Source organism: Sinohyriopsis cumingii, chromosome 17 (assembly GCF_028554795.1).
Source record: "Sinohyriopsis cumingii isolate HCF-2022 chromosome 17, ASM2855479v2, whole genome shotgun sequence".
Lineage (NCBI taxonomy): Eukaryota > Metazoa > Mollusca > Bivalvia > Unionida > Unionidae > Sinohyriopsis > Sinohyriopsis cumingii.
Genome location: NC_142977.1, coordinates 102,801,197 through 102,825,925, shown reverse-complemented (window position 1 = coordinate 102,825,925; position 24,729 = coordinate 102,801,197). Strand labels below are relative to the sequence as shown.

The following is a 24,729-nucleotide window of genomic DNA, read 5'->3' as shown; positions in this document are numbered from 1 at the left end:
CAAAATAATGTGTAAATTGAAGAAAAAAATGTTTGTGATTTGAAAAAAATGTTTGATGTTATATTGTTGGATTATTGTTAAAAATGTTAGAGTTGTTGGTTAGTGTTAAGTGATTTTGAATAAAAAATGTTGTGTTTTGAAAAAATGCCTTTGTCTTTTGTTTGGCTATAAGAATGTTGATTCATGCTCTTTGACTTCTCTCTATCCCTCTCATGACACTCATTGAACGTTCCGGCTCGAAAACCGTGGAGGGATGTTTTCCTTCACGTCCGCGCTTTGACTTTAAGAACCGGGGTAGATTCCAGTCTAACCATCCATTGTCGACTCATCCTCCTACGAAGATGTGCTCCAAACTAGCTAAGCTAAACGAAGCCTACGTGAATTTGCATAGGGTCAGACACAGTCTGATACCGAAGCCAGAAGAGATAGAGAATGTGAGAATGTTAAAAGTCACTGAAGACCTGATAGAAGAGCTCTTCAGAGAAGAAGTGAAGAGGGAGAAAGAAGAATGGACAGAGAAGTACAGACTTCAGAGACAGCAGCAACAGCAACAACAACAGCAGCAGCAGCAGCAGCAGCGGCAACCTGAACCTGACACAGGCTTTGTCGATTGTCGTATCGACACGAAAGAGTTCTTCTTCTCTTTCCGAAGAAGCAGACCTATCGTCAGAAAGTCTATCCTCAGAGGACGTCGCATTCTTAGAAACTAAAAGATTGCCATAGCAAACAAAAAAACCCAACCCTTTTCAGGGCTACCCAATACTCTAGAAAAGAAATAACAATCGATTTGCCAATGTGTGTATGTAGAGTAGTGTGAATATAAACACTAGCTATTTTTTATAGTGTGAGTGTATGTGTTTGTGTATATGATTGTGTGTTTGTAAGTGCTCACGTACGTTTGTGTGGATAGTAGATTAAGATCATGTTTTTTGCTGTTTGAGGTGTGGGGAGAGTAGATTTGGAGTTTGATTGGATTATCACTGGACAACAAATTTTTACAAAAGTCATGTTACTGAAATAAAATTAGTCAATTCTTATCAATTTTTATGTGCTGAACACGAATATGACAGTCAAATTGCAAAATTGGCTCTAGTTTTTTTGTAATCTGCAAGAAATTAATGTTTACATAACGAAATGCATTCCAATAGTAAAAGGTCAACTGTAATAGCCTACCTATAAAAAATCAAGTCATTGACTACATCTTAGATTTCTTCGCCTGTCTCTTGTACAGCTGTTCGGGAGCATCTCTGAAGAGTGTCCAGCAGTAGTCAGCCAGCATTGTAGTGGACCATTTTCCCTGGTATCTTTGTTCCATTGTTGCGATATCTTGATGAAAACGTTCGCCGTGTTCATCACTAACAATACCACAGTTGCTAGGAAAGAAATCCAAATGGGAATGAAGGAAGTGAATCTTTAGAGACATATTGCAGCCAAGTTTCTTATACTTCATCAACATGTCTTCTACTAGTTCCTTATAGTTTTCTGCCCTAACATTTCCGAGGAAGTTTGTAGAAACTAGGCGAAAAGCATTCCATGCTTGTTTCGCGTCACCTTCCAGCAAGTTGTTGAACCGGTCATCTTTGAAAAGCTCTCGAATCTGAGGACCCACAAAAACTCCCTCTTTAATCTTTGCTTCACTGAGTCGAGGGAATTTTTCATGCAGGTATCGGAATGCTGGCAAAGTCCGGTCAATGGCTTTCACGAAGTTCTTCATCAAACCTAGTTTGATGTGAAGGGGTGGTAGCAAGATTTTCTGAGCCTCAACCAGAGCTGGGTGATGGATATTCTTCTCTCCAATGGCTACATTCTGCCTGTGAGTCCATTCCTTCCTCATGTAGTGCATTTCCCTTGCTCGGCTATCCCACTCGCATAAGAAACACATGTATTTTGTATATCCTTGCTGCAGTCCCATTAAAAGGGCAACTACCTTCAAATCACCACAGAGGTGCCAGCTGTACTTGTTATACTCAATGGAATTCAGTAGCTGCCTTAAGTTATCGTATGTCTCTTTCATGTGGACAGCATACGCTACTGGAATAGATGGAAGAATGTTTCCATTGTGCAAAAGCACAGCCTTGAGACTCAGTTTCGAAGAGTCCACAAATAGTCTCCATTCTTGTGGGTCATGAGTGATTTTTAAAGCATTCATGAGGCCCTCAATATCGGAACAGAATATCAGATTACTTTCCTTTCTGAAGAAAGGCTCCAATTGCTGGTGGCGCTTTCGATATGCAGTAATTGTGACATCTTCTTCTAGAAGATTCCATTGTTGGAGTCTTGATCCTAGCAATTCTGCCTTGTTCTTTGATAAGTCCAAATCACGAATCAGGTCATTTAGTTCTTCCTGTGTTATTCTGTGTGGGGTTGATGATGCACCACAGTGAAAATCTGGATCACTGCATGCTGATAGACCAGGAGAAGAACAGGTCGACTCACCTTTGTCTTCGTCAGATGAATCAAGAGAATATTCTGCTGGAGGTTCTGGAATAGGAAGTCCCTCACCATGTGGAACTGGTCTCAATGCAGACGGAATGTTTGGGTAGACTATTCCCGACTTCTTTCGCTTCGTTATTCCGCCGGAAAGAGGAGGAACCAAGCAGAAGTAACAGTCATTTAGGTGGTTGCTTGGCTCTCTCCACACCATTGGGACTGCAAACGGCATTGATGACCTTTTGCAATTCAACCACTGTGAAAGCTGTGTTGTACATGTAGCACAGCATATATGCGGAGCCCAAGGCTTGTCTTGGTCACCAACCTTGCATCCGAAGTAAAGATGATATGCCTTCTTCACTTGAGAATTGATACTTTTCTTCTGGTTGGCAAATGTCACTTCCCCACAAATATAGCAAAAATTGTCCGCGGTATTAACACACTTTCGAGGCATTACTGTTCTTTATTGTACGTAAATGGATAAAATAATAAGTTTTATGTAACAGTAGCTTGAACTGTCTCGCACAACGTCTAAAATATTTTAAATGCTGAACCTATCTGATTGGGCTTTATATAGTACACTGCTTACGTCAGCTTCAGCAGCCGCCTGGCATTAGTATAATAGGCCTACACATGTATAGTACACTGCTGACGTCAACTTACTTCAGCAGCCGCATTGCATTAGTATTGCATTGCATCAGAAAATGATGCAATCAACTGTGGATGATGTGAGCATGATGGTATTATGCAATGTTACATCATTATTCCGGATGTTGCTGCAGTCCTACTGGAGAAATTTACACAGTGAAACATAGAAAATGAGGTATATGAATATCTTCAAAACGAGAGCCAATACAAATTTTTCACGGTTATATTCGTGTTCGGCACACCAAAATACTACAGATTAGGGCCTTTTCAAGTCAGTAATGATTTCACTGTTGACCAGTGTTACTTTGCGTATGTGAATAGTATATTGAAGTGATTAATGAAAATTTTTTAGAATAGTGATGGGCAGTATAAAAAAGTGAGTAAGTGTTTCTTTTAGGTCCGCGCGTTGTTTGGTTATGATCTAGGTAAGATCAATTTTGTTTTTAAGGGATGTTTTCCTTCACGTCCGCGCTTTCAGTATAAATTAAAAATCACTCGGCAGTCTAACTACCCTGTTCATTCGTTAACAAGACAATGAATACCAGAATTGTAAAGCTTCTAGAACTCCAGATGCACCTGGAATATGCCAGGCGCATACTAAATGAACTGGCCGCGGAGGCCATTGTCGAAGAGGGAAGGATGAAAGAGGAGGAGGAAAGAAGAAATAAAGAAGAGGAGGAAAAGGAGAGATGAAATTTCAGAATCCCAGAGACAGAAAATTATGATTCTGAAGCCACTTATCCCACCTCTGCACTCCCAAGAAAAAAGGTAAAAGGAGACTGGGGAAGAAGATGTGTGTGTGGTGCCAGGCCTGGAAGGTGCCATCATTAACCAGGTGTCACTGGAGTTCAAAAAACAAACAGCCCTTTTCAGGGCTACCCAATACTCTAGAAAAGAAATAGTAATCGATTTGCCAATGTGTGTATGTAGAGTAGTGTGAATATAAACACTGACTCTTTTTATTTGTGTGAGTGTGTGTTTTTTATGTGTGTGTGTGTGTATGTGTGTGTGTGTGTTTGTAAGCGGTCACGTACGTTTGTGTGGATAGTAGATTATTGGGTTATGTAAGAGCTTAAGTTGGTTAGTGTGAATAGTAGATTAGGGTTTTATTTGAATGCTTTGCGTGTGTGGATAGTAGATTAGGGGTTTGTTTATTGCTGGTTCACGTATGTGGATAGTAGATCATATGAAATGAGAAAAAAGTAGGGATGTTTTCCTTCACGTCCGCGCGTTGTTTGGTTATGATCTAGGTAAGATCAATTTTGTTTTAGGGGATGTTTTCCATCACGTCCGCGCTTTCACTATAAGAACCCACAAAGTTTGATGTTGGAACCATTCTAAGGAATAACTGAGACAAAATGACTCAAGTATCAGTTTTATTTAATCTATTGAGAGACATCTATTTTTGGATAATGGATGTAGAATATGTTGTAGGAAGAATAGAAGAGGAATGGAGGCATGGAGATATGAAAGACTTGGTAACCAGTCAAGTTCAAGGCCTAAAGACAGCAAGAGATATCATAGCAGGGATGATAGAAGAAGAAGTCAATAAGTCAAGTGGCTTCATTAACCCACCTTACTTCAGAGTGGGAAGTTTGAAGGAAGCACTGGATCATGTCATCCAAGTCCGGTGCTTCCTAGAAAAGATATTGTACTGGACAGAGTGGAGGAATGTAAAATAGGGGTTGGACAAGATGAAGAAAGGGGAAGATCTGATGAGAAAAGTAATGGAGGAAGAAGTAGAGAAGATTAAAGAGAGATGGAGGGAAGAAAGAAAATATGAGGAAAACAAAAAGAAAAAGTAAAAGTTTCAGAGGCTTAGCAACAATTGGATGAAGATACAGACGAAGTTTAGAGAGTTGGGCCATCCTGACTGGTTACCGGAGTCAGATATAAAGAAGAAGAAAGGATTATTAGAAAAGATAAGGGGATGGATGAAGAAGTGGAGGAAATAAAAGAAGAAGAAGAAACCCAAAGGCCCTTTTCAGGGCCACCCACATCTCTCGAAAAGAGATAGACTTTCAATTGCCTACCCATTTTTTATTTTTTTTATTTTTTTTTAAAACAAAACATAGAGACCCTCCCTGTTTCAATTTTACATAGACCCTATACAGTCCCAGGGGTTTTTATCCATGTTAAATTTACAAAGACCCTATACAGACCCAGGGGGTGTTATTGTTAAATTTACATAGACCCTATGCAGTCGCAAGAAGGTCTGTAATGCTAATTCACCTAGACCCTATATCGTCCCTGGGGTTTTCTCCATGTTAAATTTACATAGACCCTATATGGTCCCAGGGGTGTTTTTAATGATAAGTCCCATAGACCCTGAATCGTCCCCATATGCTACTATCGTTGTGCAGCGAACAAAACGAAACCCGAGTACATGTATTTAATGAATAACATTTACACCATTCCGTGCCAAGGTTGGACATCATGCTACATGTCTGCGGCATGATGCCCCAGTGCTAGACATCACTATAAACTGTCACATTGCAGACATCGTAGCGCTATGACTGAAAAATTGTTAAAGCTACCTTAAAAATCCAAATCAAATCACATCACATTTTATATGTACACTTTGTTTTATCATGTTCCGCTTCTTCTATTATAGTCCCTTTTTTGCAACTGTCACATTAACAGTCATCATTTCTTTACTGTTACATGTATAAGATTCACATCAATCGAAATAATAATAAGATAGACCCTGATTACCAGGCACTTTATTCCTGCTGGTATACTCTTCTATTAATCGAGGATGAAATCGTCATTTTAAAGGTGTCTAGGGTAGCTGATGAAAGTGTGAAGTTTTCAATATAAAATGTCCACGGTAGATAATGAAAGTGGTAAGGTCTTCATTATAAAGTTGTCCACGGTAGATAATGAAAGTGGTAAGGCCATCATTATAAAGGTGGGGGCCCCGAGTGGTCTAAAGCGCTCTCCGTTACGGATCACTGCCATCTCACCTCTGTCTGCGTGGGTTCGAGTCTCGGATTCGGCAAATGTGGGTATGTGAGAAAGCTTGCCAGTAGCTTCTCGTGGGTCGGTGGTTCTTTCCGGGGTTTTTCCGGGTTCTTCCTCCACCATTAATACTGGCTGCCATGTATAGCCTATCGTGTGCTGAAAAATGGCGTTAAACCCTACAACAACAACATTATAAAGGTGTCCACGGTAGCTGAAGAAAGTGATGAAGCCATCGCTATATATATGTCATAGGTAGATTACGAAAGTGGCTGGTAATCACCCTTATTATTACTTAGTTGTGGAGACAGAATTTAACAAACCGCAGAATTTTCTTTAATGTTGCACTAAGCAATTTGATAAAAAGAGAGTAAATGAGTTTCTTTTGTAGATGCATCTACATTTTGACTCCGTGTTTCTTCCTCTGCATCATTGGTTTGTTCTTTATTAGCATTCCTATTCACTAAAATAATAAATGGGACCCAATTTTCACCGCGTTATGGCTGAAATATCTCCGAGTCTGTATAGTATATATTCCGTTTCCCGAGAGTTTGTTGGTCCATATTTAAACCTAATTTATTGCCAGTCATAATGGAACAAAATGTTATTAGTTGATGTGAATGGCAGAGGAGTAATCACAGAAGTAACAAGCACAACATCTTTATTGACCATTCTTGTTACTAACACAGTACCTTCATTGTCTGCCCCGTCTGACGATGGATCACATTGATGGTTATGGGATTAAAAGTTAAGAACATTTAATACCCTTAGAAAAATGAAAGTTAACGATTTTAAAGAAAGAATGTTGCTTAAAAACACATTGCAAAAATATCGTTTGCTAAGCCACCTTTTCCAAGGTCACCTTTTCGCACGTGAAGAAAGTGATTCCGTTATCTAAACACATTGTTACAAGTGCGGATGAGATATGATCAGACCAATGCTCAATGTCTGAGAGAAAAGTAAGTAAAACGGTGGCAAAAAATAGAATAAGAAAAGTACAAAATAAATCTGAGCGAGCAACATAATCCTTGGAATTCACTAAGAAAAGGAAGACAGAGGCTGAATGTAACAAAAATGGAAACATCATCCTAACTTGTCTTGACCTGTCTTCGTGATCACACGATTTTTCTTTTGTACACATTAGTTCGAACACATAAAATGATTTAAATAAATGAACACTTTGGCAAGGTAAAGTCTCAGTTATTAACTGGATAGAAATGCACATTGGCTCTGTACTTTGGACTGTTATTGACGATATTTTTCATCTTTTGATTTGACAGAAGGAGTCAATGCAGCTTTCTTATTTCACCAGATATAATTATAAGTTTGTAAATACAATCTCTCTGCTATGAATAATCACCATAAATGTAGCTTCACGCCCATTAAAGCGAAGTTTTGTCTATCTTTTTTATTTCTTATATTTTCTTTATGGTGATAAGAATAAGTCCTGGTCTCCGAAAAAAAGTGATTTCCCGTGGTAAATACATTACAACCAAATCGAGATTTTCCGACAATCAGTACTTTTAAAAGAATTTGTCATTTCGTAGAATTTCTCCCTTACTAAGCATACATAAAATGTTTTTAACCTATTAAAAGTAAATTAAACTTGCAAAAGTGTATTATCGTTGTTTAGTTTTGGGAAGAAATGTTGTCGTTTTCTCGTATTATTGTCCACGGATTTAAATTATGGGTAGAGCAGATAACTTTTTTACATATTTTTTTGGTAATTCATTCATTGCATTTTCAGATGCTGGTATTGTCTAGTCCGCTAAAGTTTGTTTCTCTATTTTAATAATTGCTAAAGATGGCGTGCTTTAGACTAATTCAGGCTGATTTTTCGAGTGCGAGGGTTCAGTCATTTTGGTTGGATGTGTGCTTAGATCATGTACATTTTCTACAAGTATAGTATCCTACGAAATTTCAGCTAAAGTATGTGAAAGTAACATTGAGGTATGCCAACATTCTCTACACTGTGCATGTTGCAAATCAAAACAACTTCACCTTACACCCGTCACTCTCTCAGACGTTCATAATATATGTCGAGAGCACGCATACAGACCAAATAAATAGTATTATTGTATGATTTAATTTTCGTTTTACAGATGAAACCATTAAGTAAGAAGCATCAAAACAATCCTTTAGAACAATTCTCACATTTTCTCCCACAGTACAGTACTTATTAGTAGCAAAGTCCCACACAAGCCCAGCCCTCCCCTCTGCCCTCCGATGAAAAGTGAACTATTTAAAAAGTGCGTTTCTCAACATATCCACCAATGTTTTCTTGAAAGACAGGAACGAAAAACAAATTGGCACAATTATTTCTGAGAAGTAAATATTAAAATTTTCATTTTCAAAAGGATGGAAGAGATGAGATTCACGGAGGTCAAATGTCAGGTTATTCTACTAACACCAGAATATGGGAAAAAGCCAATTTGATTTGCTATTATTTATTTGTTAATTTCAATACAGGCGCATGAACAAAATATTTTCCCTATATATTTCTATCACTCAATACAACAGTTTTAAGTTTAGGTTTACACCACTCTAAATTTTCTCTTTTTGCCTTAATTAAAGCCGTTACTTACACAATACGTCCACAAGGCATGTTGTGCAAGCAAGAGTAAAATAAGTATAAAAGCTGTTTTTCATGCACATGATAAACCTAAATTTAAAATTTTGTTTTAAACATCATACACGATGACATGAAAAAAGAAAACAAAATTGCACAAAGTTCCATATTTGTTTTACGGTGGCACTCTGCAGTCTCACATTTTGCATTAGGTTAGATTTTTAGAGAGAGAAAAAAATCCCATTTAAAAAAGACATAGATCTTGTAGATCTTAGTAACTATTAAATGAACCTTTAATATCTGTAGAGCGCACCTCATCGGCTGTAAAACAAATACCACAGACGTCATCACATCGTAAAATATAGATCATATTTTCTTTTCCTTAAGAGTAACACAATGAATCAAATGCAGATTTTCTTTTATTGTATAGTTTACTGAAATACGACTACATCATGTTTTGTTACTCAATTTATTTTACATGCCATTAATGCATGTTAATTCTAGTTGTAGCCTAAATAGAAACTTTTGCTACTGAAATCTTTTATTCTAGGTACGAAGGCTGACTTGGATCGATCCAGTCATTTTCTGTTAAACTACCATTATCATTGATTTCATTTATTAAACGTGAACTACTCTCGACATTGATGGTTTTAAGGATATTTATGAATGTGAAATATGAGTCAATACCAAAATATGTCAATAATTATTCAAAGTATACAAAAATAGGGAATATTATGAAACATTTCATTTAGATATGATAGAATATGTCATAGTTTATAAATATTGGTAATAAAAAACATTTACATACAATTTATATTATTATGTTTACGTTTTCACCCTATTACTCATGCATTTTGCTTTATCCATTTTTTCAACAATGGATAATAACTTAACAAAAACAAAACTTTCATTTCAAATTGAACCCCATTTTCTTTGATTATTATACAAATTGCACATACTTCACAATAAATTAATAATGGGATGTGTTTATAAAGCCATGTTATGTTATGTTATGTTATGTTATGTTATATGTCCTTCCTCTAACAGTCCATCCTGTAACGAACACGTGTGCTTTAGGAAAGACGAATTTGTTACAATCAGATATGTAAATCATTTTGAATGAAATAGGAAATACATTACTGCTGTTTAAAAACCTGGACATTCACAGCTTGGATGATACATTTTATGAACACGACGCAAATATAACAGAAAACAAACTATGTTTCTGTTACAGGATGGATTTATTTTGTTACGGGAAAGACTGATGGTTGATGCCATACATACTTTTAACTATACATGATGCGTGTTATTTTAAGTATATATTATGTTGCGTGAAACGAATTCATACAGTCAAGAAGATGAGGATGAGTGCAAAATGAGTAAAGGAAAGATGGTAGGTAGTAAGACAAATGTAAACAAATTGGAAAGGGTAAAGGTAGAGAAGAAAAAAATGGTGGAGAGTAACACAGGTGAAGCAAAAATAGATGAGGGTAATACAGGTGTAGAAAAGAAGGAGAATAGGACAGGTAATGCAAAAACGGAAAATGATAAGATAAGTGAAGATGATAGATAGTAAGACATTTGAAACGAAGATAGAAGTTGAGATGGGTGAAGCAAAGATGGAAACGAATTTAATGGGTTGTGAACGGATTGAGAGGAGTAAGACAGATTAGAAGAAGACGGGTGGGGTGGGTAAACATGTGATGAAAGGAGGGGATATATTAAGATAGGTAATGGTTGCAGACAATTTAAATGCTGTATTCTCATGTAATGGCTCATTTGTCCTTGACTACATAATTTTGTTCAGTAGAAAGATTTATACTAATAATAAGCACTACGATAATAATTAATTTACGGAATTTTGTAATCCATACTGCTAGGTTAAGTCATTCCTGTAACAACCTGCCCATCATGCAACTGTTTCAAAATATGACACTGTAATTGTATAAGAAATGCTAGCATTTCAGAACAGTACTAGAAATATATCTAAATAAATATCAAGGCATTTAATAATGTTACACAATGTCTGGATTAGTTATTTATGAAAACTGAATAAAGTATCTAAAATGTCCTTCCTGCAACTGAGATTTCGTTCCTGTAGCAGTTGTCAATTTTGACTGCAGAAAAAATAGTAGACGTATATGATCGTCATATCTACGAATATTTTAATCCCAAAATAACCATAAGTGTTACAGAAAAAATCTTGATGCCAAATTAAACGTGATATATGATGTTTAATTGTTATATTCTTACCTGAAAAGAAGCTTTTTGGTTTTGGAATTGCAATTGGTAAATGTTCATATCTTTTTAAAGTACCATCACCTGAGGACAGTTTGACTTTAATTATATAAAATATACTATCTGCAACTATTCCAGTATAAATATTATGATAAATATATATTTATATGCTTTGCACTAAAATTATGGTACGTGAAGAATGTTTGAACTGCATGATTGGCTAAAACAGGGGTTAACGCTATCTATTTGCTAATTCCTACGTCTTCACAGATAATACGATGAATTTAGCTAATAAAGATTGGATTGTAAGCACTTTTTTTCTTTCTTCATTTTAATTTGACCCAAATAACAGCGGATTTTGATATTGACTCATATATGTGTTACAATCTGGGCCAGCGCAAGGCAATATGGCGCTATGTGCAAAACAGACAATTGGTGCGCAACCCTCCCAAATTCATGAGCTGTTAAGAAAGCTCGTAAAAAACTGATATAAGTTAAAGACCAAATAAAATATTTTCATAAGAAGTCTGATTTTTTCCACCCCTTTTCTTCCGTGGTTTGACGCCCCTCTGAAAACGGCTCAATTGTGCAAGCGTACTACTTGCACATAGCTTGCACCGGCCCTGCTTACGATAATATATGTATACAATAAGATATCGATTTAAATTAGGAATATGAATGAGCAACATAAATTATTTCTTAGAAAAATGATCAAATTTAACGAAACAACTTGGGTAATAGCCCCACACTTTCATCCCAGTTCTGCTTGATCTTTTCCATCCAAATCCAACTGTCCCATCTGCTGACACCAGCTTTTGCTTGAAAATGTTACCTGCAAAAATGGTTTAAATTTTTTTACAGTGGAGCAAGTGTCACATATATATGTACATAATATTACACAATTGATATATATATATATTACCATTGGTGAAATGACATGGTGAAGGAATGTGTAGACGGGAGAGCGTATCCATACTTCGGATGTCAGACAGTTTATACAAAATATGTCCCATATTATCGAATAAAAAAACAGGCAAGCATTGCCCGGTCTTCCTATCCATGGGTATATTGTTAAGTTTCTGCCAAAGTAGCAAACACTTATGCTTAATAATGCGATTATTCCACAAAGCCAACCGAAACATGTTTGACTCATATTTGGTCAAGCATGAACTAATAGGTATGTGTAAGAATCGTAGACCATTAATTATTCGTGGATGGGATATTTTTAAAGCATACAATCTTTTTGATTTAAAACAGATTTACAATGGACACTATACAATATTTCTTAACAGCACATGTATTTGATGCTAACGTTAGTTTCATAAGACGAGCAGAAGGACGTCCCCCACTCCCAGCTATACAGCACCATGATGAAGACCGCCAAGAATGTAACAACAATCACGTGATATTATCGATAATCACGTGATACATCTTTTGCAAAATACTATTTCTATAAATATTTTCACATACACTGTATAATCTTTCTCAAGTTATGTACTAATATCTATTCTCGGGTTACTTTTAGAAGATTGGAATACACAAATGCTTTTGCAATCATTTTCAAATCCCACGCTACTGGTGGTTTTTGCAAAGTGTATCAATTAATCGAGGGATTGAATGAAATAATACGAGTTGAAGGGTAAATTTCACTGTCCTCCTTCAATACACATGTCCGTGAATTGGACCCCTAAAATGTGACTTTAATAAAAACACTGAATAATTGAATACTACGAGCAAATTCAAATTTTCTTCCGCATATTCTCTAACCACAGATACATGGAATCTTGTATTTACCTCTCTTGAAGGTGAGACTTGACCCGGTCCCTTTCTTATAGTTGGTAACTGCCTTAAAGTATATTTCTTCTGGTCTGCTTTCCAAATTTGTGTCTGGAAACGATAACAATGCTTGTCTGTCAGTTATAAGTGTAGTTCAATTTAATTGCAAATTGTAGTACAATTCAGCTGAAACGTGGGGTATAATTCAACGGACATGTGGGGTACAAATCACCTGAAACGTGAGGTACAATTCAACTGAAATATGGGGCACAATTCAACTGAAACTGTGGTAGAATTCAACTAAATATATGGTAGAATTCAGCTGAAAAATTGTGGTACGATTCAACTGAAAGTGAGGTACAGTTCAACTGAAAGTCTGGTACAATTCAACTAAAACTGTGGTACAATTCAACTGAAAAGTGTGGTACAATTCAGCTGAAAGGAATAATGACTAATGTTAACAACGAGAAACGCCATGTAGGCACTCGAAGATTTTTTTTTGTGATCGCAGCTCAAGCGCACCCGCTTCCCTTACCTATAGCCTTTGGTTTTAAGCCCTAACTAATTGATATGTTAAAAAACGTTACTGCAACTGAATTACCAAAAGACTGTTTTCTATTGTAGAATCATCCATTGTTAGATCAAGGCCAGAAACACTAAACCACGGATGCATTTTAATAGAAATCAGAGAACAGAGATACCATATAAATAAAAATAATCATAGCAGTTGATTTTTATTGTCGCGATCAGATATCTTCTAACAGTACAAGCAAATTCCTTTTATTCACCATTGTTCAAACCGCAGAGACATCAAAGCAGATGACGGTGTATTATTAACAAGGCCTTACAGATGTTTCTTTAACCATAACTCAGCTGAAAAGATTAAAAAGCAATGAGCCATTTCCCAACAAAAGTCTTACATTTGACATGCAGATGTACAATACACTACACGAATAAAAGTTAGCCTTAATTCAATTTTCTACCACTTGAATTTTGCCTTTTAACACATACGAATGGAGAATAAACTCCTAAATGTATTATCTTCGTTATTTTGTATCAATAGACTTGAAAGTGACGACATTACCTAACATATAGTAGTATAAATTACCAATTCGTCATTTGTAATTTCTGCTCTGTATATTCTGATAAAGGTATTCCAATATGCACCATTCTTTTGATGTAAAATCTATTGATATATACATACATGATATCAAGGTTTTTTAATTATAGAATTTGATTCATTTCAGTCACGATAATAATATCAACTGCATCAAATATATTAATCACTCGATAAAATCAATTACGTCAGTAATATTAATCATGTTAATAAAACGAATTACATCAATAATATAAACTTAGATCACTTGTTGCGTGTCAACAAATACATAATTATTTGGCACGAGATGTAGCCATAAAGCATAACATATATTCCCACATCAAACAATACAAAATAATACTTGCATCTTTGAAATCCGAGAAAATAACGAAAGGATCGTTTTTTAAGATCGAAAACAATATTATCCCTTAATTTTAAAACATCAACAGAATGATTATTATTTAACCCAAAGACACCACAAGTTTTCCGCTGCTGAGAAAGGAATAAAAATAAATAAATAAACCGGCCATTATGGATTATGTGAAGTCGCGTCAGACTGTGTTTCAGCTATTTACTGGCAGATGATATAGTACCTAGCATTTACAACACTACCAGCTGAAATCAGACTCACGCATAAGCCCGTTATCGAATTGTGTAAGTTAGTAACATAAGAACAACACCAACAATTAGTAAAATAAGAACAACACCAACAATTAGTAAAATAAGAACAACACCAACAGTAAGCTATTGTAAGAAAACAACATCAGCACTTACCGCATAGAAAAGAATAGAAATCTTTTGCAGAATACAAAATCCACAAAATTCACTAAAATTTGCTTTTAAAAAGTCTCCGTAATATGACATGACACATGTAAAAAATTTGGATTAAAAATAATTCCTTTCAATTTCAGTGTATATATATATATATATATATATATATATATATATATATATATATATATATATATATATATATATATTCACCAGGTTCCTCAACGTCCACAAGACGAAGGAACTCGCCCTTTTTTAGGCAGTAATCACTGGAATATAATGCAGGATCCTGTAGTTCGACGTGATAATCGGTTCTAATATTCCATTCCTAATAAATAAAAACATTGAAAAGTAAATTATCATGTGCAAAGACAACTCATTATTTTACCATTTGCAGTCTATCTAACCGCTCTATAATTGACCAATCGAATTCCACTCTTATAACAGAAACTTGACATATTTTCTGCAGCTTGATTCCGGTATATTATTTCTTAATAATGAGATACTAGGAAAAAACTGTTAGTTGATTTCAAATTTGTCATCAATGGTCGATTTCCACCTACAAATCGTTTCTAAAATAATCCAATCATTTTGCGATATGCCACAAATGGTGCCTTGTTATTACCATTCAGAACTTTTATTTTCTTTTTAAATATTTTTTTATTTTAATCAGAATGGTTCTCATTTTATTTTTGCATGCAGAAGAAATTGTCTTATGACTTTGGTGATCAAGGAAAATTTAATTTTGAGTCATTACGTTCCTCACATAGAAGAAGTTTCATCCTTTTTAATAAAAAAATCTCTTTCGAATGAAATAGTTCAAGCACATACATCTGAACTGACGATCATAAATAGAAATTAAATAAATCGTGCTCACCCCTTCAGTGAAATAAACCAACTAATATTACGTCACTGTGACATTCATGGTAACTTGTGGTTAAATATATAGAGATTGTGGACTGATTTATTGACTGATTGGTTGGTTGGTTGGTTGGTTGGTTGGTTAGTTGGTGTCTTGACTGGCGTTTAACAGCATATCGGCACATAAAAATCTTCTTAGTACAAAAGGAATAGGAGTAAAAAGCATGGGATGTAAATGAGGGGAGAAAGCTAATACAAAGTTGTGGTTTTTTAAAATTTAAGACCGGAAGGCTAATTCAAATTATTTATTTTTTATTTTATAGACAGCTGGAATGCAGCTAATAATAAAGATAAAACTAACAACTGTACGCAAAATACTTTTTTAGAAATTCACCCAAGGTCAGAGATCTATCGGAAACTTACCTCGGGATCTGGAAACGCATAAGCTTTGCATATGTGCTTGTACAATTGTTCTGATGCATACTGGCAGTCAATGGTCTTTATTTTCTCCAAAATAAATCTAGAAGTTGGGAAAAAGATAAGGTAGGAAGGTAAGACGGTAGCCAGCTAACAAGAATTCAAATATATAAGCAACCAAAATTACGCCAGTAGGTGAATAAATATATGTTAGAGAGTGATTGAGACATTCAATATTGGGTCTAAAAACTACAACCCGACTAGAAATTAGGAAATAGTAGTTTAAGTGCATAACTGCATACTCTTTTTAAACTATTTATACATCTATATATTGAGTAACTTCATCTTACACTGCATAACAAATATCATTGCTATAAATATTTCATTTTTCTAAACTCGACCTTTATTAATGAAATGAGTGATTTAAAAGCCGCTTAATGTTTTTCATTATTGCAAATTAGAGAGACTGTTTTCATTAGCAGCAATAACTTTTAGTCTGATCTCAGTGTCACTTCTGTAATAACGGAGTTTAAACATTGCTTTCAAGCAAACAAAAACAACTGTACTTAGCGAACCTAAGACTAGCTTCCTTACGCCCTTTAAAGCTTACTCAAGAGTTTTAATTTACCGAATGAGGGACAAATGGAAACCAGCAGAACCTGAAACACCGATCGGAAAATCTAATCTGTGTGCTTGAGTATATGTGTGTGAGATCTATTCATCAGCTATATTCATTTTCATTAATATACTTCAATTCACTTTTAACTGAGTTGTTAACATGCTGGGCATTTGTTGTTTAATTCTCAAAGAAAACCCATAAAAACAAAAGAAAACATTTAGGAATACAGAAAGAAAGAACAAAACTAGGAGAGTAAACATACTGACCATAAAAATGTATTTTCAGCATCCTCAGCATATATATTGAAACGTGTTCTATTAGGTGATATATCATTCCCTTTACCTGTCTACCATTTACCTTCGCAGAGAAAGCACTCATACTAAAGACAGATCGAAAATACGTGCGTGTATATTCGAGAAAATAAAATCTGCATTGGATACGTGGAGGCACTAGATCGATTTTCAAGGATTCAGTCGATCAAACAGCCAAGCCTTGTTAACCACGATGGTATCTATTTTTAGTTGCAACAATGTGAAACAAAATGGTACTAGCATATCTAATAATGGTGTTAGACTCCCTTGTTCTTATCAAAAAGACTACATTCTATGGATATTGAGTCATATAGTACTCTGCTTAAAGACTAATTGGAAGGGTACTAAATATAGTGAACAGCTCGAATGTAAGCAGACCTAGATTTGATTTTGTGTAGTAGTATTTCAAGCTTGCATTTAACTGTTTGACATATATTCTCGATAGCATTGAGATCCGAGGTATGTGATGCCTAGGAACTGATTTAGTGCTTTATCATTTTTCCACTGTTTTGTCCTCCAAGAAGCATGGATAAAATGATTATCTGCCATAAAGGCTCTTTTCTCGTTTGGAAACCCTGTTTGCAATAACTGTCCAGCATTAAATATGGTATTACATTTTGTCAGAGTCAATCTTTGTCTCCAAATGGGTACGATTTCATTCATCTTGTCACCTTACTCATGCATGCACGCATCTATTTTTGCAGGAGAATCATTTTCATTCTTTCATGACAGCCGATGTGGAAATAATCCTATGCTCTACATAGAACTGCTTGCATCTGTCATTGAAAATTAGGAACTCTTCCTGGATTTCGGAAAATTTCGTTTTCGTCTCCAAGGCGACAAAAAAACAGCAATCCCATAGCTTTATTTCATATCTTAATATGCCTTTTCTCAAATGTTTGGAAACTAAAATTCAATCTTTAGAGAATGACTGGAAAAAAATTAATGGTGTGGATATTTTGTTGGGTGCGGACGACCTCTTTGGTTAAGACACAACATTATAGAGACAGGGATGTTACTGAATAAGCGAGAAAATCAAGGGAAAATTAATTAACTAATTACACGGATAGCTTATTGCACCATGCCAGATCATCTAGAACCTCTAACGACTCTGCCAGTTTAGCACATGCCCTCTCGACTACCTGCTGTTGAAGAACCTCAGACAACTGAAATGGTAAAATGGCATGTCTTCATTCCATTCCATCGAGTTAAATCTAAGATGAATTTTGTCAGACGATATATATTACATATTTACATTTTAATAGGTAAATGTTAATTTATAATATTTTAAAATTGTGTGTCTTAAATGATGAGTTAGAGAACATTTATGCAACATCACATACGCAAAAATGTCACTTTAGTTCAATAATTAAGTTAGCACTACCGAAGCAAGGTGGAGCTTAAGTGTGTCAGAAACTGTGCGGAGTTTTCGGTTATTACCGTGAAATATTCCTTTTGTTATCTTAATTGAAACTACTAACCTTTCCTTGAAATGATGAATATGGAGGGTTAACTGAACGCATTTTTAGCATCGCCAGTAGTCTGCATGTAGCAGTAAGGGTAAAGTAACTATTCTGAGTTTTGTCTGTAATTTCATGATCACTAGATCTTTTGAATTTTGCTTTCAAGAGACAATAAAATAAATACATAAATAAACGTTTGATGACATGTCGCTCCCTAACCTGTCGCATTTCGCTCCTGGTGTATATCTCCTTTTCTAGTACAGCCTGGTAGGAGAGGTAGGCCAGGTCTGACAACTCCTCATTCATGGCAAGCTTCTTCTGTAGGGTTAGTATCTCCTTCTCTGTTCCATTTTTCCTTCCTGCTTCTTGCTGTTCAAGTTTTATCTGCAGTTGTTGCTGCTATTTTTTCACATTGTCTTGGTACATAAGACATTTCTGAAAGATTATGGTTGTATGACATATCAAATGATTGAAAATCATATAAATACAATCTCTTTTTCCTACGTTTTTAATAGCAACACGCAAGAAATGATTATTTTCTATCCAAAATGGACATCTAGATAAAGAATAAATCTGCAAAAGACAGCGAACCTTCCTGGTATATTGACCTGTAATCAAGGTCATCGTGACCCGCCTTTTATATGACTATATGACCTTGCTTGGGAATCATTCACGATAGAAGTTATTTTATCTTACAACAGTTTTGAAAAATATTAAAAGTGCGAAGTATTAAATAAGGCACTTTAGGTAAATAAATTATCGTATGTATGATGTACCAATCTTCGAGATGCACAGAAATTCGAACAACATATCCTCTCTGACTGTTTAAAACAGACCTTAAAATAATCTCTCTATCTCTCTTCTCTCTCTCTCTCTCTCTCTCTCTCTCTCTCTCTCCGCAATCTTACATAGCCAGAGCGATGAATTATTCAAAAGGTAGATAGACATTGTAAAGACAGTCACCTTTTGTAGCGTTTGCAGTTGCCTGAAGAGATCCATATGATTTTTCATAGCGGCATCCAGCAAACGTCTCTGTAAATCCAGCTCCTTATACACTGTTTTGTTGAGTCTAGAGACGATTGAGATTCATGATTAATAATAATAATAATAATAATAATAATAATAATAATAATAATTATAATAATAACAAAGAGTTATATCAGTATCACAAGAAGTTGGTAAAGTAGAATTACATTTCTCTCTGAATTCTCTGCACGGTTAGAAAACGATATGACACAAACTTGGTTTAGTGGTATAAGCAATTATTCTATGTTTGCATCATCAGTATTTGAAATCATTATCAAATATTGGACGTGATGTTAATACAGGCATGCCACATTATACGTGTATTGTTAGATTTCGCTGTTGTGGCAAGCACAATATGTTAATAATAAGGGACATGTTGGTATATAACGTAGTGTTCAAGGATGTACGTACCGTACCATGTCAGTATATTACTGTATATAAATATATGAAACCAACATGTCAGTATATCATGGTATATTAAAGTATTGTACAAATAATGTCATTATAATTGGTATATAAACGTATTGTACAAACATGTCATTATATCATGGTATATTAAAGTATTGTACAAATAATGTCATTATAATTGGTATATAAACGAATTGTACAAAAAGATGTCAGTATATCATGGTATATTAAAATATTGTACAAAATGTCATTATAATTGGTATATAAACGTATTGGACAAACATGTCAGTATATCATGATATATAAACTATTTTACAAATATGTCAGTATATTATGGTATATAAATATATTTTACAAACATGTCGGTATATCTACATAAACGTAACGAAGAGATGAGAGTGAAATAGTGGCAAAAGACATGGTTCAGTAATCCATCGTATGTCAAAGTGCACAAATGACTATGTCAAGATAAAGCATAAACAAGTAATTATAACTGTCAAGATACTCCAATAAAAAATATTCATAACTGTCAAGATACTGTCATAACAAGTAATTTTAACTGTCAAGATACTGCAATAACAAGTAATTTTAACTGTCAAGATACTGCATAAACAAGTAATTATAACTGTCAAGATACTGTAATAACAAGTAATTATGACTGTGAAGATACTGCAATAACAAGTAATTTTAATTGTCAAGATACTGCAACAAGTAATTATAACTGTCAAGATACTGCAATAATAAGTAATTATAATTGTCAAGATACTGCATAAACAAGTAATTATAACTGTCAAGATACTGCAATAACAAGGAAAGGGATGATGTTTAGTAATATCTGCATATGACTTACAATTGTAAAGTCAACTCTTTCTTATCAAATGGGTCAACTTAATTAACTTTTGTTATCAAGATATTTGTAAGCTATGTTCTCTCAATTCACATCTACATAATAAAACTTTGCACAATGCTTTTACACAATACATAATTGTTTTATCAGTTGAACATAGGTCACATGTTAACATGACATCATGCATTTTAATGTAACAAATCAACGCTTAATAAATAACTTACACTTTACTGTTCGTGTTATGACTGGCAGAAGATAGCGCACTTGCGCTGTTGTTGTTGCTCCCTTCAGTCTTGTAGATCTCGAAAGCAAAGGCTTTCAAAAAGGCAAAGGCCTCGTTTAAAGCTGGTAGTCCTACAAAAATCCATTCATAAAAAGAGCATTTAAAATCATTCAAATTTAGGCAGGACATGGCAAATGCCTCGGAAAACTTGGTGTCCTTTATATGCTAAAATATTTTTAGTCAGGCGACAATAAGCTTTTGACTAACATGGATATTTTATCAAATTATGTACGATTTATAGGGAAATTTTATAAATAATTTTTTCTCTTCTGAATTTTATACGATATTCTATTTAGATGTTGATGTAAATTTGCTCAGCCTTAAAAATGGTCTTACCCTGCACGAGCCGCAAATATGAAAACGTCTTCATAACGTCATTTAAAGACTTGCTTCTGCTACGAGTGTAGTCAGCTATTTGTCCCACAAGGCCTCCGAAAAGGTCAACGTTATTGAAGCTGAAATAGGTACAGGATAAAAACATAAAATTATAGCAAAGACATACAAAATATCTATCCGGTGATTATCATAGTACAGGACAAAGAGTATGCAAAATGACTTCCGATGTCATTCTCCGATGTCAGATCCTGACCTTTATATAAAAAATCAAGTGTCAGCACCTGACCGTAATACTGTTGTTGTTTTTGTTGTAGGGTTCAACGCCATTTTTCAGCACAAGATAGGTTATACATGGCGGCCAGTAGAAATGGTGAAGGAAGAATCAGGGAAACCCCGGAAAGAACCACCGACCCACGAGAAGCTACTGGCAAGCTTTCTCACGTGCCCACATTGGCCAAGCCTGAGACTCTAACCCACGCAAACAGAAGTGAGATGGCAGTGATCCGTAACGGTGGGCGCTTTAGACCATTCAGCCTCATATATCAGCATCTGACCTTTAAATAACAAATCAGCATCTGACCTTTGTAAAACAAATGCATCTTGATGTAGATAACACATTTGTCATGATCAGGATTACACTCAGATGTGTTCGTCCCATTTAAAAGAAAAGTTGATCACACCGTAAAAAGAAATACAATTATAACAGTCTAGTATTGTATGGCCTGGTGATTGACTGTTGCATAATATCAATGTATAATAGCAAGTATGCAAAACATTAAAATTTACTTAATTTCCAAATATAGGCCAAGCTAGATATGAGTATAGATGTAAGGATAACAAGAGATGAATCACAGCAGCTTCTGTCTATAACTGCCTTGATGTGGTATACGTGTATATTTTTAGAGTTTCTTTGCCCAATAATAGAGTAATTATATCGCATTTATATGAATTCGCAGAACATTCGTGGCCAAAAGTGAAGCTTAATTACGTCACAATTCTGTATTTGCAGAGCATGATCGTCCAACAGTAACGTGTAATTATGTCACGACTGTGTATTTTCATAGAGCATCTTTTCCCAACAGTAGTGCAATGTGTACTCGTAGAGCTTCCTTGTCCAACAGTAAAGTATAATTTTGTCAGAGATCTCTGTGTATTCATCGATTATCCTCGCCCACAGTGCCGGATTACCAAACAGGCAGAGTAGGCACCGGCCTAGGGGTCCCGCGCAATCCGATCAAAATAATATTGATAAAACGTACTAGGAGATAATTTGCTAGGGGGCCCCAAGATTTCGACTGCCGAAGGGTCTCCACAGGGTTTAATCCGACACTGCTCGTCCAACAGTCAAATGTGACAGTGTCACAATGATGTATATTGATAGAGCATTCTTGTTCAACAGTAAAGCAGAGCCAGATTGAGGGAGGAGGGGCATTCCGGAACCTCTGGACCCCCCTAAAGAAATGTCCACACACACAAACGTACCGTCAGTTTAACCTGAAATTTGACCATCATTTTATTTTTGCACACGTTTATTGGGTATTATGCATATTTTTAGTAAATATACATATAGACTTTTGCTTGGTGCAATTTCGAGTAAACTCAGGACCCTTTTTAAATTTTTACTCCCACCGCACAACCCTTGACCTCATCTACCCTGCTAAAGTGTAATTGTGTCACATCTATGTGTATTCGTAGAGTATCCCTGTCCTACAGTAGAATGTAACTAAGCCACAACTATTATCACTGTCCAACACTAGAGTGTAACGAAGCCACAGCTAGTATCCCTGTCCAACAGCAGAGTGTAATTATGCAACGACAATTATCCCTGTCCAACAGTGGAGTGCAATTATGCCACGACAATTATCCCAGTCCATCTGTAGAATGTAACTATGTCACAACTATTATCTCTGTCCAACAGCAGAGTGTAACTATGCAGCAATTATTATCCCTGTCCAACAGTAGAGTGTAACTAATCCATAACTAGTATCCCTGTCCAACAGTAGAGTGTAACTATGAGGCAACTATTATCCCTGTCCAACAACAGAGTGTAACTAATCCATAACTAGTATCCCTGTCCAACAGTAGAATGTAATTATTCCACAACTATTATCCCTGTCCAACACTAAAGTGTAATTATGCCACAACTAGTATTCCTGTCCAACAGTAGAGTGTAACTAAGCCACAACAATTATCCCTGTCCAACAGTAGAGTGTAAGCATGCAGCAACTATTATCCCTGTCCAAAAGTAGAGTGTAACTAAGCCACAACTATTGTCCCTGTCCAACAGTAGAATGTAATTATGCAACAACTATTAACCCTGTCCAACAGTAGAGTGTAATTATGCCACAACTATTATCCCTGTCCAACAGTAGAATGTAATTATGCCACAACTATCATACCTGTCCAACCGTATATTCGTAGAGTATCTTTGTCCAACAGTAACGTGTAACTGTAACATGTACATGTGCATTCATACATCATTTTTGTTCAACAGTCAAGTGTAATGTTATTGCTTTCACTATATGAACCATTAATGATACACGATTATCAAAGTGAAGGATTCCAGCTGCCCCAAAATATTGATAGGCTTAAACAAACATGTCACTCCAATGACCTACTTTGAGGCCATAACAGTTGACTGTTATGAATTATCTGATTAGAATTCTCTCTCATTAACACTAATATCATTACTCTTTAAGGCAGCTAAAAGTATGAATACGAAAAAAAAGTCTTTATTTCTCTTGACATTTCAATGCAAATAATAATAATAATAATAATAATGATAATAACAATAATGTTAAAATTGTAATATTTAAATAATAATAATAATAATAATGAGGTCTTTGTATAGCGCCTAATCATTAGACAATCCCAACATGAGCTCATTACGCTAGGTATAGATTAACATGCGCTGCAAAATGGAGTTAATACCCCAAAAAAGGACGACAACAAATAAAACGAAGGGAACTGGTCAACTGATAGCGTGCGTGTGGAAAGGGGTGGGGTATACCTGTAACATGGAATCCACCCTATATACAAGAGTGGTTTAAATGTCATCTTACAGGAAAGAAAATAAACCTGTTGATAGAAAAATGTCGACATAAACCAGCCTCCAAACTGAAAAAACATTATCCAACCACGACGTAAAATGGTCTTATCCTGTGATACAATTCTGAATTTGTCTATGTCTGCTATAGTCTACTGTTCCAAAGTGAATAACGCAAATATCCTCAGTTTTAATATAGGACGAACATTGTTACATTGTTTCCTGAACTCATGTTTTGACTTTAGAATTCAGAGTTAACCATAGGCAGGGTTATACAGTGCAATGTCACTTGCTTCATTCTTGAAAAAGCCGTGTGATTGTCTTTTTTTCTGAAAAACTGTAAATCTAACGTTAGAAGAAAAAAACATCCGTGACATATTGCAGTTCCAAAATACGATAAAGTTAAGATACCAGAATTGTGCAAACTCAAGCTTTTATTTCATCCAAAGATTTACTGATGGAAGAAAAAAATCGTTCTACAATTTTTTAGAGTGTAAACTTCTGAAAAAAATAACATGGCGAACACTTCGCGTAATTATGGTGACTACTGATCAGTTTTGGAGAGGTATCTTCAAACGGGAACATATTGTATTAGGGTATAAATCAAAACTACAATGAGAGAG

General features: G+C 35.3%; 1 protein-coding gene and 1 long non-coding RNA gene across 2 annotated transcripts; both read right to left on the bottom strand.

Annotated features, from left to right (window-relative positions):
* Positions 1 to 11,042: 11,042 nt before the first annotated feature.
* On the bottom strand, positions 11,043 to 16,764 carry LOC149779576 (uncharacterized). Its single transcript, XM_089938444.1, has 5 exons — positions 16,744 to 16,764; positions 15,774 to 15,917; positions 14,703 to 14,817; positions 12,641 to 12,733; positions 11,043 to 11,678 (listed from the first exon to the last, which is right to left on the bottom strand). Exons 1-5 carry the CDS (start codon positions 16,762 to 16,764, stop codon positions 11,539 to 11,541), a joined length of 513 nt encoding a protein of 170 aa, XP_089794570.1. The 3' UTR covers positions 11,043 to 11,538.
* Positions 16,765 to 17,727: 963 nt separating this feature from the next.
* On the bottom strand, positions 17,728 to 19,216 carry LOC149779575 (uncharacterized). The gene is made up of 3 exons (XR_016415431.1): positions 19,124 to 19,216; positions 18,380 to 18,595; positions 17,728 to 17,863 (listed from the first exon to the last, which is right to left on the bottom strand). It is a non-coding gene; the product is annotated as an uncharacterized LOC149779575 (long non-coding RNA).
* Between the last annotated feature and the right edge of the window lie 5,513 nt (positions 19,217 to 24,729).